This window comes from Brassica napus, chromosome A7, assembly GCF_020379485.1.
Source record: "Brassica napus cultivar Da-Ae chromosome A7, Da-Ae, whole genome shotgun sequence".
Classification (NCBI taxonomy): Eukaryota; Viridiplantae; Streptophyta; class Magnoliopsida; order Brassicales; family Brassicaceae; genus Brassica; species Brassica napus.
Window position 1 is genome coordinate 7,304,604 of NC_063440.1, and position 13,753 is coordinate 7,318,356.

Below are 13,753 nucleotides of genomic sequence, written 5' to 3' on the forward strand. Positions count from 1 at the left end.
AAATCAGATCGAATACCTCCAAAATCCTGGATATATGACTTGTGCCCACCCAATGTTCTTCACCGTTTTGAGAAGATGTTTCATCTCTTCCATATATTCATTTTTAGTCATGTTTTAAGTTTTCTATGTCGTGTTTCCTCTAGAACAGATAATCTAGAAAGGTGTATATATTCAATATCTGAAACACTAATAGGAAGGATGGTATATTCAATAAGATCCAATGTTGAAAGCTATAAGACATTCAAAAATTACACGGTTTATTAATTTGTTTGTAGCCCTATAGAGGACAACGATTATCGCATATGACAGTGCATGAAATTTTATGTAATCGTCAAGTGGCCAGTCATTATGGCGTATATTTTAAGGTACATTTATTTTCAGACAAAGGCTTGAAGATGATGTATGCCAACATTTGTACACATAGATATAGCTAGTTTCTATGTTAAGGATATTTTTGACCACCTAATATCCAAATTTAACACTATACTGATCATTTTTTGTATAGTTAACAGAACTCATCCATGTGCAGTGATTGACTCACTTCCAAACTTTGTATCAGTAGAATATCGCCTGACACCACTAAAGCTTCCAATGTCTCATTATTCTAGTTCGTTTCGCCATAGAAGAAATCACTTACTGCCATCACTGGATTAATAACTGGCGAAATAGCTTGAGCAGGTCTAGCTGGGATCCAAAGATATTTTCAAGCTCGGATCTCATGGCTATAATGAACTTTTGCCTAATATCCATGGATAATAAAGACTTTGCTGCTGGAATACTTATTTAGACGTCTGATGAACTATAACAAGAAATATATCACAATGTTGAACTAAGTTTGTAATATTTACCTCACAATACCAGTACTAGAAAAAAAAATTGGATATTGAATTAGTCTGTACAATTGTTTAGCTTACAAGACAATATTGAATTCATGGATCGAAACAAACACTAGACCACTTTTATCTTTAATTTAAACGTTTCTCCCATTTAGCCCAGTAAACTCCTTTCTAGGTGGATTTGAAATCTACGAGAAACTATGTAATGGTATTTGCAAACTTTTATACAATTATTTAGTGGAAATAAAAAATTGGACATGACCTAGACTGGTAGAAGAGTCAATGCTATATTGGTTGGGACAACTCTAAGAGTATGAGGTTAAGAGAAATTAATAACATTAGTGAGTATAATATTCATATATTAGATTAGCCAATAACATATTAAAAAAAAAAACAGGTCAAAACGAATTTGATATCTTACTCTTCGGCGTCACGTTTGACATGATTCCAAAGTATGCTGTCTAGCTAGTTGCCTTTGTTGTCTTAGTCGTGGATAACTAGAACGTGATTCCCAAGTTCATTATCCTGTATATATTTTTCACGCATTTCCGTACAATTAGAGTGATGTTATAGTTTTATAAAGATTCAGTATCATCTGAAACCAAAGGGCAAAGGCCTTCAACACTAGGAAGACTGACAATGGAAGAGCCATTTCTTATAAGAGAGGAACAGTTAGTCCCCAGTACAAGGACATGGCACAGAGGTCAGTTCACCGTGGAGCTGAAGAAAGTATGCCGCTTGGCCGCTCCTATGGCCACCGTGACCAGTGCTCAATACCTTTTACCTGTCATCTCAGTCATGGTTGCCGGCCACAATGGGGAGCTTCAGCTCTCTGGCGTTGCTCTTGCCACCTCTTTCACAAACGTCTCCGGTTTCAGCATTATGGTAACTATGCTATGACTCTCTCCACTCCGCTTCAGTTCTAGAATCCAACTGACTCTGAAATCTTTTGCGCAGTATGGATTAGCGGGTGCTTTAGAAACTCTTTGTGGCCAAGCTTATGGAGCTAAACAATACGAGAAACTCGGAACCTACACATACTCTGCAATCGCCTCCAATATCCCAATCTGTTTCCTCATATCAACTCTTTGGATTTACATGGACAAGCTCTTGGTCTCTCTTGGACAAGACCCTGACATCTCAAGAGTCGCTGGCTCCTACGCCTTTTGGCTCATACCGGCTTTGTTCGGACAAGCCATTGTCATACCACTGACTCGGTTTCTTCTGACGCAAGGGTTGGTTCTTCCTCTTCTCTACTGTGCTGTAACCACCCTTATGTTCCACATCTCCGTTTGCTGGATTTTGGTTTTCAAGTTTGGTCTGGGAAGCAATGGAGCTGCTTTGTCTATTAGTGTGTCTTTCTGGTTCTATGCTGTGATACTCGCATGCTATGTGAGATTCTCCACCTCTTGTGAGATGACACGCACCTTTGTATCCGATGATTTTGTGTCCTGTGTCAAACAGTTCTTCCATTACGGAGTTCCATCAGCAGCAATGTTGTGGTAAGCCAAATTAAATTTCTTGTTGGTCAAGGTACATACACGAATGCTTCCTCTCAGGGCCGGGCCTGAGCACAGGCTCATCAAGCATTAGCTTAAGGGCCGATAGTGTTAAAAATAATTTAGGGGCCAATTACATCAAATGTCTGACAGTTCAGATGGCCAATAACCTAGGGGGCCGAGTTCGAAACGCATATACAACGAATTCGCAACAATTTTTTTAGAAAAAGTTGTTGTAGGGCCAAATAAATTTTAGTTGCTTCTGGACCTACATATGTGAGGCCCGGCCCTGCTTCCTCTTATCTCAATTGCATTTTTTTCTCATATTTTTGCTATATAGCCTAGAATGGTGGCTTTTTGAGCTACTCATACTCTCCTCAGGCCTACTCCCAAACCCGAAACTTGAGACCTCTGTTCTTTCAATATGGTAAGTAAAATATACACATTCTTTATAAATGTTCTTCTCTTATCTGTTTATTGAGAAAGTATTAATCATATTTGTTTCATGCAGTCTTACAACAGAAACATTGCACTATGTAATTTCAAATGGAGTTGCCGCGGCTGTGAGGTACGATCTCAATTCCTAATCCAAAACATCTTCAACCTCCTTCCTCAATATTAGTCATCATCTGTTGGTTTCTTGCAGCACACGCGTGGCAAACAATTTGGGAGCTGGGAGTCCTCAAGTTGCTAGGGTATCAATATTGGCAGGGCTTTGTCTCTGGTTGATAGAGTCAGTTTTTTTCAGTACACTTCTCTTCATATGCCGGAACATCATAGGCTACGCATTCAGCAACAGCAAAGAAGTCGTGGACTATGTCGCGGATATATCTCCTTTGCTCTGTCTTTCCTTCATCCTAGATGGGTTCACTGCAGTGCTTAATGGTGTAGCTAGGGGAAGTGGGTGGCAACACATTGGAGCATGGAACAATGTGGTGTCTTATTATCTGGTAGGAGCTCCGGTTGGACTTTACTTAGCTTTCAGTCATGGGTTTAATGGAAAAGGATTGTGGTGCGGTGTTGTGGTTGGATCCGCTGTTCAAGCGACTATTCTGGCTATCGTCACAACTTCCATGGATTGGAAAAAACAGGTTATTTCTTTGAGTATAATATTAGACATTTCAGCTTGTTACATATCTACATTTTAATAATGCTTTAAAGTAATTGGAATCTATAATTTTTAGGCTGAGAAGGCAAGGAAGAGAATAATCTCTAGGGAAAATGGATTAGCTTAAACGAAGAGTGTTTCTTAATAAATACATATTGAGAGATACGAAGGACTTTGGTTTTCTTCAGTTTTGGTATACAAATGTAATTGTTTTCTTATAAACAAGTGAATAAAAAAAACAACATCTCGGTTACATTATTGGTTCCAAACGGGAATAATCCCTTGTGCAGCAAGGCGCTTCTCCACCCAAAACACAACGTGGTTTGCAGTTGGTTTCCTCTCGTCCACTAGAAACGGCTCCACAGTGCTTGGACCTGATCCGTACGAGGAGATTGAAAAGCCCTTTGCACCTATTTTATTTTTTTTTAACTCCATTCAAATTTGCAGCAACAAAGTATTTGAACCAGATGATTATTAAAAGAAAAAATGTTTATATTATTACCTGTGAGGTTCCCACTGGGGAAGAAGGCCCAGAAGGAATATTGAATACCTTTCTTAAAGAAAAACCCCTCGAGCTATAATCAAACAAGTTACGTTAGACTAGAGATGAACTAATGATGATGATATTTTGTCTTGAATGTTGGTTAGATTCAAGAAACCTTATCGTCTTGGAAAGATAAATCAATCTCAGAGATATCATCTTGAGCTTCAAGAATGGCTTTTAGGGGAGGAATCACGTCTTCTTCCATCATTTCTCTCAGCGGTTTTGCCACGGCTGCCTTCGCAGCTGCCGGTTTTGGTTTCTTTGCTGGAACTTCAACTGTTGAGTCTTCTTTTTCTTTCTTCTCAGTAGCAACTATAAGATAACAAGAATGTAAGTTTCCTCTGTTTTCAATAGTTCCACCAACCAAACATTCTGTTACACAAATTACCAGCCGAAGTGGAAGACTCTTGCACGGCACAGCGCAACTGACTTTCCTTTTTATTACCTGACTGATGCTGCAAAAGATACAAGACAGAATCTGTGTCAACTCAATACACTCGGATGAGATACAAAAATCCATGGAAATCAAGACATTACAGACCAATGTTAGTGGTGGAAACAAAGAAGAGGATGAAAGAGTTGGGGTGACTATAGAGATACGAGAGCTGGTAGCTCCAAATGATACTCCTACTATTGCTGTCATCTTCAGGATCAACACAGAAAATTTTAACTGATCTTCACCAGCTAAAGATTCGTTACACTTAGATTCTTCTCTCCTTCTTCTGCCTCAAACTAAGTAGTAATGTTTTCCTCTCTTTTTTTTTGTGGAGCAAAGCGAAAGAAGAGAAGAGGGAATAAGACAAGACACCAATGTGAAAAAGGCTATAAGTCCAAGAGTTGTCAACCACTCATGAAAAAGAGGATATACCATATTTTAATAACAAATTTTAAGTCTGCATAAATGTTTCCAACAATCTTTTGTGGCGAGTAGAAGACCAAGATAGCAGATTGTTAGAATTTCTATGCGTAATCCGGTAGCCTCAACCACTAAATTCAAGTCATAGCTACCTCGTTGTGCAGATTTATGGATATGATTTAGCAACACTAGTTCTTAGTCTTGAGCCAGACGGAATTTTTTAAAAGATATCTAGCATTTCTTTAGGAGACTAATGTTTAACATATGTTTTTTTAATTAACACTGAGTACCTAATACATATATTTAACTGAGCATGATTTATAAGCATAAACTAGGTTTTTTTTATGCTCATGCACGAATATAAATATTTTTTAAATTTTATTTCCATAAACTTACAAAATTTATCTTATTTTATAATATATATAATTATTTATAATAATAATATGTTGTTCTTAGGTAGACATGCTTTAGTTTTAAAAATATTATTAAGTAAAAAGAAAATTTGAAATAGAAATCATAATAATAGAAATATGCATAATATTTGTAGTTCATTTAATATATCCCTGTAATTAACCATTCTAAAAATTATGATGAAGATGTCTTCTCAAATAATATTATAGAGATTGAAATATTTTGTTGTTTATTAAGTGATTCATAGGTTATGCACTTGAGAATAGGAATAAGCTACTCTTTGAGAATAAAGAGTATTCTGTGGAAGAACCTGTTTTGAAAATCCTGCAGGACTCAAGAGCTTGGAAAGGAGCAATTGATTCCAACAAAAAACAACAAGTGCCACTTATTGTGGAGCCTCGCCAAAGTCTAGCTAACTTGCAACTGGTATTGCCTTCTCCAATCACAGGTAACAACGCATGGAGTGTTCACACGGATGCTGCATGGAACTCAACCTCTGGTAACTGTGGAATGGGATGGCACTTCAAAGACACTTTGGCTACACCAGCAGGCACATACTCTTCAACACGCCGCTCAGTCTCCTCTGCCCTTGTAGCAGAGGCCTTGGCGTTATAGGCTGCAGTCTCTTCGGCAGCAATCTGTGGTATTGATTCCCTTGAAGTCTTCTCTGACTCTAAAGGCCTCATCACTCTCATCAACACCAAGAAGAACAATGTTTGGATTCAAGGAATTCTCTTTGATATTCATTCCCTATCTGACTCTTTTAGTAATATTTCCTTTAAATTCACCTCCCCCCCCCCCCCCCGTGTGGGAAATATTTTGGCTGACTCTCTTGCAAAAGCAGCATTACATTCCCTTTCTAGCTCTCCTATGTTGGATGAGTGAAGTACTATGTTGTGTTCTTTAAGTTTTAATCAAGTATGGTTTGCGCAAAAAAAAAAAGGTTATGCACTTGAAAGCTACATAACATTGTTGTTTACTCAATTTTTTTTTGTCAATATTTTACTCTCTGGTTTGAGTTTCCAATCTATAAATTTGTGAATTATGTTTAGATACATATATTTGTTTAATGTATTTCATCTTAATGTTGACAGCTTTTGAGTCAATTTTTTTTTTGTATTGTTTTGTGTTCAAATCCACTGAAACATATTACTCCATATGTTTCATATTAAGTATCGTTTTAGTTTTTCAATTTTGTTTTATTATATGTATCGTTTTTTGGGTCAAAATTATATGTATCGTTTTATATTTCTAATGCATGCTTTTAAACAAATTTTCAATTTTATCCTTATTTTTAATTCATTAATTAATAAAACCAAACAAAAAATTATATTAACTAGGGGTAAATAAAATATTTAGCAATTTTCTTAATCCGTGTGGTAAATATCTTAAAATACACTTAATATGAAACATATGGAATATAAGGGATATGAACTTTGACTTGTGGAAATTGTTAAGAAAGAAAAAAGTTATATAATTATTACTGTCAACTATTTTAAAGATGCATAAACAGCTTAAAACGGCAGATCCTAATAGCTGAAGAAGAAGCTAACAAGTTATGAACAACGAATTGCTCAAACTCGGATCTCAAGCTTGCAAGTGTACATTGACTGTTTATAAAACCAAGATCTCGCACTTGCATCGTTTATGGATTTCAAACATCCTGCCACTGCAACAACTACCTCACCAAATTTGTCATTTATCCGAAATTAAACATCTTCACACCATTTTTCTTAGAAGTTTAGTATTTATATTTAAGAAACAAATTTTTTGCTTGAACTAATTTTTTTTGGTTGTAGAATATTTAAATTTCTGTATATTTATATAGTTTAGCTTCTATAATTCAAATAATAATAACATTTATTGATGGTTCTAATAAATTGATATATTGTCACTAATTGTTTCTAAGGGGAAAAATCTATATATATATATATACTAGGGTAAAACCCGCCCTACGGGCGGGTAAGCAAATGAAAATAACTAAAATATATTAATTAGTAAAATATATATAGTTAAAATAATGTACTATTCTAATGAATATTTTTTTATTCTTGTTAAAAATAAAAATAAACTTTTAAAAATATTATGATGAAAATGTCATTATTTTACATTTTCATCGATGTTTATTCTTTGATTATAATCAATAAGTAAAATACATTTATTATATTATTTAGCTATATACCTTTTTAGTGATTTTTTTAGCCAGATTTGGTATTTGGGATTGCCCATTTATTTTAGTCGTAAAGCATTCTTGCCAAATGTGAATCAAACCCTAATGGTAGAACTTAGGCCTGGGCATTTCGAGTACTGGTTCGGTTCGGGTCGGGTATTTCGGGTTTCGGGTAGTTCGGATAGGGGGCTACAGTATCCATTTAGTACTTGATCTATTTTTGGTTCGGTTCGGATAATTTTGGGTTCGGTTCGGTTCGGATAGTAAATGTAGGAACCGAGAAATATCCGGAAAAAGTTTGGTTCTCATTTGGATCCGGTTCGGATTCGAATAGTTCGGGTAGTTCGGATAATTTGGATAAAATATCGGTTATTTAGGGTAAAATATCAAATAATTAGGATGATTTAAATAAAAATTTTGGATATTTTGGATTACTTTGGATATTTCGGATAAAACTATTCGGATAGTTTCGGATACTTTCGGGTAGTTCGGATACTTTATAATAATTTAGTTATCCTCAATAATAATATACTTTATATATTTAGCTATGTTATATGTATATATAGTTAATATTTTTATTTATTCGGGTACCCGTTTGGTTCTCGGTTTGGTTCCGGTTCGGTTTGGTTATTTCGGATATAAAAATATAGAAACCGTTCGGATATTTGAGGGTATTGGTCCGGTTCCGGTTTCAGGTATTTCAGTTCGGTTCCGGTTCAGTTCTTCGGTTCCGGTTATTTTACCCAGGCCTAGGTAGAAGTTACAACCGCAAAATTTTTACAAAATTGTAGATATAAATGTGTATAGGAAGGACTCTTATTTATTTCTTTTAATATATATAGTAAAGCAATTATGATTTTAAATGTATTTTTTTGCAACATATCTTATTAAATAATTAAATTGGTTCTTAAAAATTATAAGCTTTGATATCAAAGTTTTTGCATATAATCTCCTTTGGTCTCACCCAAAAAATATTTTTAATCATTTACTTCCTCGATATGATTGTATCAATTGGGAGGACGACCAGATTTATGAAATGTGGTTTACGTTTGTTTCCTCCCCGTTTTAGAGGTTAATTTCTTGTGTGTTTCGCCTGAGAAACCGTGAGAAATTAACTTTTTGAATTTTTTGGTAAAATAATTAACTGGACCAAGAAAGAATATCCGGTTATCAGTTCTGATAGGATCTGATCATTTCAGTACATTGGAATTTGTGTGTATGATGTTAGCCTGAGATCTGCAATGTCAGCAAATGAAAATTTTAACATTCTCATTGATTTATTAGTTCATATAAAGGCTTGATAAGTGATTCCTTGAACAACTTCTCGAAAACCCATGATCATATCTGCATGTATCTTGTACTTAACACTTTTGCATAACCTTTTATGTATAGGACAAACGAAGCATACGGTAAAGATCTGGATCGTGCTGGTCACAATCTCTGCCTTTTTGATTGGTCTTTTGCAGGCTGCAATAGTTCCTCCAAGCTATACATGGTTGGTGAGTTAAACAAAAGTCTTTCCCTTTGGTTTACTATTTGATCATCTGAAACTATGATTGTGTTGTCATTTGGTTATGTCGCCGCCTGTTTCTGTTACAGCTACACATCTACTTTGTAGTATCTCTCAGATGCGATGGTCTTTGAATGGTTGGTCTCGGTTAATACAGTTTCCTACCTGTCCCCAAGAAGCTCAGTTAGGGTAACAAAATAAAAAAAGACGAAAAACATACATTCTACAAAAAAGTTGGAGACAGAACCAAGAAAGAATAAATACGTGAGGTGATCTTACTTGAAGTAATGGCAGGATTGAGTAAAGTCTCATCCTCCCTTTTCAAATGAACTACAACTCTCCCAACTTTCATGAAATCACGCGGGTATGCTCTGTCCATCTGAGAGCAATATCATAAAAAATCAAATCATTAACCCTGAAAACTTAAATCAAATGATTCAAATCATAGACGAAAGATTTTGTATTTAAATTTAGATAGTACATGAAAAAATTGACACAAAATCAACAAACAAAATCAAAATCCAATCATTGCCCATAAACGAAATGTCCTCTGGTGTTACGTCTTAGGAAGCGATGAGATTAGTTCATGCTTCCATCCTAAATTCAGAAACCCAGAGGAAGTAATAAAAGGGATACCTTTTCATCCGTTTTTACAGCCAAGTCGGAGAGGTTCAAATGTTGAGTTGAGCAACAGAAGCACCAGAGGACATTTCGACTACTGGATGAAATCTATGCGGGTTTAAAAAATGTGACTTGATTTGAGATGCACGGCCCTGATGTATGACATGAACTATATATAGGTGAGAAGTTTGAAGCGGTTATGAAACCCAGCCATTATTGAGGGTCTGAGTAAAGATTTGGAGATCTGTGAGATGTATAGATAGAGGAAGACTAACAGTTAATGTGTTTAATTGGAGAAGTAGAAACGATAACGTATGTGAGCGTGAGAAATTTAGGATATACAGTATTCAGCCATTATCGTCGCGATCCGTTACAGGAAACCGAGCACAATCGATCGTCGTACTCGCCGCTGTAGTCAGAGAAAGAAGAAGACAATTAGGTTAGCGCCATATGATATGTTCCTGGGCCTTAAAAATTACGAAATAAAGCCCATTATTGCAGCACATGCGCACATCAAACTTAAGCCCATATGGTTCCCAAATTATTGAAGCACCGCGTTTCATTTAACAGGACAGGTGTCAGCTAGGCAGCTTATGAATTTGTGCGCTGGCAGCTGAGCTGGACACTCTAGGAGAGATACAAAGCTTACTTTATATATAAAGATATATATATATAATTGGTTTTTTCCCTTCTTCTAACAAGTGGAGAGGGTTTTTCGACACATGTCCTCATTTTTTTTTATATTTTAGATTTTTTTTCTTTTATATTCTTGTAAGAGACTTATTTTTTTTAGGTTTGACATATCTAAAAACTATAACTTCCCAAGTGATCTAGAGACAAAAGTTATACACTGATCACCTTTCTGAATACACTTTTTTGGTCAACTCGATATTATTAGCAACCAAAAAAAGGAAAATAGTAAAAATAAATAACAACATAAAGTTATTTAAAATATATTTTCACTGGATTAATTTTAAGTATATGTCCCTTGTGCGTACCGTTCAACATCAGATTCATTCGCAAATATGTCTGGATCATTTCATAGGGAGTATTGATTCATTGATTGTTCTATTTTGGTATAGTTACAAGACTCACATATATTAGAATGGTTCAACATCAAATTCATTCGCAAAGATGTCTGGATCATTTCATAGAGAGTATTGATTCATTGATTGTTCTATTCTGGTATAGTTACAAGACTCACATATATTAGAATGGAGAGACAAACCTCGATACCAGAGGATCACAAACCATAAGCATAAAACTACTAAAGGAACAAACAATGGTTTGAGGTTAACATCAGCACAAGATAACCAAACCATAAGAACCAAAACAATACCAAATGTGAGACTCAGGGGCGTCCATGGACAGAGCGTAGTGAAACCTAGGCCTAGGACCCCCACTTTTATAAGCTTCATTTTTTTTTAAGTTTTTTTTTTTTTTTTTAAGAGTTTATAGAACTAAATTTTGAAGTATTTAGAGGAAAGATGATGACAAAAACTCAAAATTATCATAGAACCTGCATTTTGATTCTAATTTATTTTTACTTTTGCTTGTACTTATGTTTTTACAGTGTAAAAATGGGCCCCCATTTTTTGTGTTGTTTATGGCCCCTGCTATTCCAGGACCGCCCCTGGTGAGACTAGAAACATCACAAACGGAAAAAAAGATGTAAAGCGTTCTTTACCACAAAGATTAAACTGGCTAAAACTGCCGTCTTTATACTGCTCAAACAAAGTAGAAAAGGTACATAATATTTAAATTTTGTGGTTTTTACAACGCCAAAGAAACTGTTATTATGAAAAACCCTCATTGAAATGAGTACAGTTCTCGACACACTCTAATAGGCTAGAAAAGACAGGTGGGTAGACAAAAAGCCCAAATATAAAGCCTAGTTGGGCCTAATAAAATTAAGACAAATCCAGGCCATTGAACATCTGGGAGCCCAAGAAGGAGTCATCTAGGGTTTCTCATTATAAGATCTCGCATTTAGGTCATTCCGCCTCTTGTCTTCTCCACTCTCATCTCTCACACCAAAATTCCGCTTCGCTTAAACAATGGTAAGCCCTTGCTATCGTCATGTTTTCTTGTTGATTTCCTCCCTTACTCTCGTCAAATAATTGAATTTTATTATTCATTTCATATAGAAATCTCTTAGCCTTTTTTTCATAATCTCTTGAGCTATGGTAACGATATTTCATGAGTCTATGGTTTTATTATTCATGGGTTTTGTAAAAATCTCATTTTATAGTTAGAGCGAAACTTTTTGTTGCATAAAGATTGTACCTTTATACCCTGTTTTATGCTCTGTTTTAGAGATCACTGATACATTTAGATGGATCTTTATTACCTTGGAATGAGCAGTTATACTGTTAGATCTTAGTATCTGATTAGGGAGATAGACTAATGAAATAGAGCGGTTTCTATTGTTAGGTGTTTGTGAAGCCATCCAAGTCGAATGCTTACTTCAAGAGGTACCAAGTCAAGTTCAGGAGAAGGAGAGGTATTGTTTCTTCATTTGTTTCTTGTTGATATTGTCTGTTTGGTCTTTGAGGTTCTGAAATTTTCATCTTTTTATGCAGATGGTAAGACTGATTACAGAGCAAGAATCCGTCTCATTAACCAGGACAAGAACAAGTACAACACACCCAAGTACCGTTTTGTTGTCAGGTTCACCAACAAAGACATTGTTGCACAGATCGTGTCTGCAAGCATAGCCGGTGACATTGTCAAGGCTTCTGCTTACGCACATGAGTTGCCTCAGTATGGACTCACTGTTGGCCTTACCAACTACGCTGCTGGTATCATATCTGCCCTATGTTTTCTGATTTTTAGATGTTTGATTCTTTGCTTATCTTTTCTTTGCTGGCTTTGTCGAACCAGCTTACTGTACCGGCCTTCTCTTGGCTCGCCGTGTTCTCAAGATGTTGGAAATGGATGAGGAGTATGAGGGCAACCTAGAGGTATGTTGTTTGTTTTAGTATCATCATTTCTCTGACGTTATGTATTTTTCACTGGTTTAACCTCAATTGTTAATAAAATGATTAGGCCACTGGAGAGGACTTCTCTGTGGAACCAACTGAGTCAAGGAGACCTTTCCGTGCTCTTCTTGATGTTGGTCTTATCAGGACCACCACAGGAAACCGTGTTTTTGGTGCCCTCAAGGTATAAAACCTGTCCTCTGTTGTAATTGTCTGCATCACTGTGTTTTCATGGCAAGCCTTTACAATGCTTTTGGTTTGTTTATGGTTTACTGTAGGGTGCCTTGGACGGAGGGCTCGATATCCCCCACAGTGACAAGAGATTTGCTGGTTTCAACAAAGAAAACAAGCAACTCGATGCTGAGATCCACAGGAACTACATCTATGGTGGCCATGTCTCCAACTACATGAAGATGTTGAACGAAGACGAGCCTGAGAAGTTTCAAACTCACTTCAGTCAGTACTTGAAGAAAGGAGTTGATGCTGAGACCATGGAGGAGCTGTACAAGAAGGTTCATGCAGCTATCCGTGCTGACCCCAACCCCAAGAAGACCGCGAAACCTGCGCCCAAGGCACACAAGAGGTATTAACGAGCACTAGTCATTCTCTTTTTTAATGTTGATTGGTCGTTTGTTCATTGGTATCTCAATTTGTGTTTTTTGATTTGACAAACAGGTACAACTTGAAGAAGTTGACCTATGAGGAAAGGAAGAACAAGTTGATCGAGAGAGTCAAGGCATTGAACGGAGCAGCAGGTGGTGATGACGATGATGAGGATGACGAAGAGTAAATCACTGCAGTTACCTCGTGATTTTACTTGTAGCTGTTTACTTTTTAAGCTTATTGTCTCAGTTTTTCTATCTTTCAGACCTAAACACTCAGTTTCTTTTACATTTCAATTGCGTTCGAAGATTTTGAATTTAAGGATACTTTTCTTTTTTAAGTTGTGGTCTTCTATTACCTTGTTTAACATCTTTTGTCATCAAGTTTATCTTTATTGTTCAAACAATCTTTCATCGACATTTGATCTTTAATTTAAGCCCCAATTTTATTGTTAAAACAATAAATTGTTGACTTTCCACCTGGAGTTAATGTGAAATATAGCATTTAGTATCTAAAATGTACTAAACTTTGCATATGAAGGTGTTTTGAATCCTTTTCGTAATTCCGTCATAATGGCTTCCACTTGCAACTGGTAGCGGTTAGATTTTCTCTTG

At 36.0% G+C, this 13,753-nt stretch overlaps 3 protein-coding genes and 1 long non-coding RNA gene across 5 annotated transcripts; 2 read left to right on the forward strand and 2 right to left on the reverse strand.

The window, feature by feature from the left end:
• Window positions 1-1,375: 1,375 nt before the first annotated feature.
• On the forward strand, window positions 1,376-3,699 carry LOC106364358 (protein DETOXIFICATION 1). Of its 2 annotated transcripts, XM_048737222.1 has the most exons (6): window positions 1,379-1,721; window positions 1,794-2,338; window positions 2,676-2,762; window positions 2,847-2,903; window positions 2,982-3,426; window positions 3,520-3,699. In XM_048737222.1, the coding sequence occupies exons 1-6, from the start codon at window positions 1,476-1,478 to the stop codon at window positions 3,568-3,570; spliced, it is 1,431 nt and encodes a 476-aa protein (XP_048593179.1). In that variant the 5' UTR covers window positions 1,379-1,475; the 3' UTR covers window positions 3,571-3,699. The 2 variants fall into 2 exon arrangements, with proteins under 2 accessions (XP_048593178.1, XP_048593179.1); XM_048737221.1 differs by lacking the exon at window positions 3,520-3,699 and having other exon boundaries at window positions 1,376-1,721; window positions 2,982-3,483.
• On the reverse strand, window positions 3,605-4,853 carry LOC125576666. Its single transcript, XM_048737223.1, has 5 exons — window positions 4,529-4,853; window positions 4,376-4,442; window positions 4,103-4,299; window positions 3,946-4,018; window positions 3,605-3,853 (listed from the first exon to the last, which is right to left on the reverse strand). The coding sequence occupies exons 1-5, from the start codon at window positions 4,628-4,630 to the stop codon at window positions 3,699-3,701; spliced, it is 594 nt and encodes a 197-aa protein (XP_048593180.1). The 5' UTR covers window positions 4,631-4,853; the 3' UTR covers window positions 3,605-3,698.
• Window positions 4,854-8,666: 3,813 nt separating this feature from the next.
• Window positions 8,667-9,988, reverse strand: LOC106364359. The gene is made up of 3 exons (XR_007315100.1): window positions 9,571-9,988; window positions 9,214-9,313; window positions 8,667-9,099 (listed from the first exon to the last, which is right to left on the reverse strand). It is a non-coding gene; the product is annotated as an uncharacterized LOC106364359 (long non-coding RNA).
• Window positions 9,989-11,483: 1,495 nt separating this feature from the next.
• On the forward strand, window positions 11,484-13,479 carry LOC106366677 (60S ribosomal protein L5-1-like). Its single transcript, XM_013806340.3, has 7 exons — window positions 11,484-11,615; window positions 11,989-12,058; window positions 12,138-12,356; window positions 12,439-12,518; window positions 12,604-12,720; window positions 12,815-13,119; window positions 13,212-13,479. Exons 1-7 carry the CDS (start codon window positions 11,613-11,615, stop codon window positions 13,324-13,326), a joined length of 909 nt encoding a protein of 302 aa, XP_013661794.1. The 5' UTR covers window positions 11,484-11,612; the 3' UTR covers window positions 13,327-13,479.
• Window positions 13,480-13,753: the final 274 nt, after the last annotated feature.

Coding starts and splice junctions, on each gene's coding strand:
- LOC106364358 (XM_048737221.1), top strand. CDS start 1,476: ATGGAAGAGCCATTTCTTATAAGAGAGGAACAGTTAGTCCCCAGTACA. Junction 2,339..2,675: donor CCATCAGCAGCAATGTTGTG/GTAAGCCAAATT, acceptor TTTGCTATATAG/CCTAGAATGGTGGCTTTTTG. Junction 2,904..2,981: donor GGAGTTGCCGCGGCTGTGAG/GTACGATCTCAA, acceptor GGTTTCTTGCAG/CACACGCGTGGCAAACAATT.
- LOC125576666 (XM_048737223.1), bottom strand. CDS start 4,630: ATGACAGCAATAGTAGGAGTATCATTTGGAGCTACCAGCTCTCGTATC. Junction 4,300..4,375: donor AGAGTCTTCCACTTCGGCTG/GTAATTTGTGTA, acceptor GTTATCTTATAG/TTGCTACTGAGAAGAAAGAA. Junction 3,854..3,945: donor CCCCAGTGGGAACCTCACAG/GTAATAATATAA, acceptor AAAATAAAATAG/GTGCAAAGGGCTTTTCAATC.
- LOC106366677 (XM_013806340.3), top strand. Junction 12,059..12,137: donor CAAGTTCAGGAGAAGGAGAG/GTATTGTTTCTT, acceptor CTTTTTATGCAG/ATGGTAAGACTGATTACAGA. Junction 13,120..13,211: donor GCGCCCAAGGCACACAAGAG/GTATTAACGAGC, acceptor TTTGACAAACAG/GTACAACTTGAAGAAGTTGA.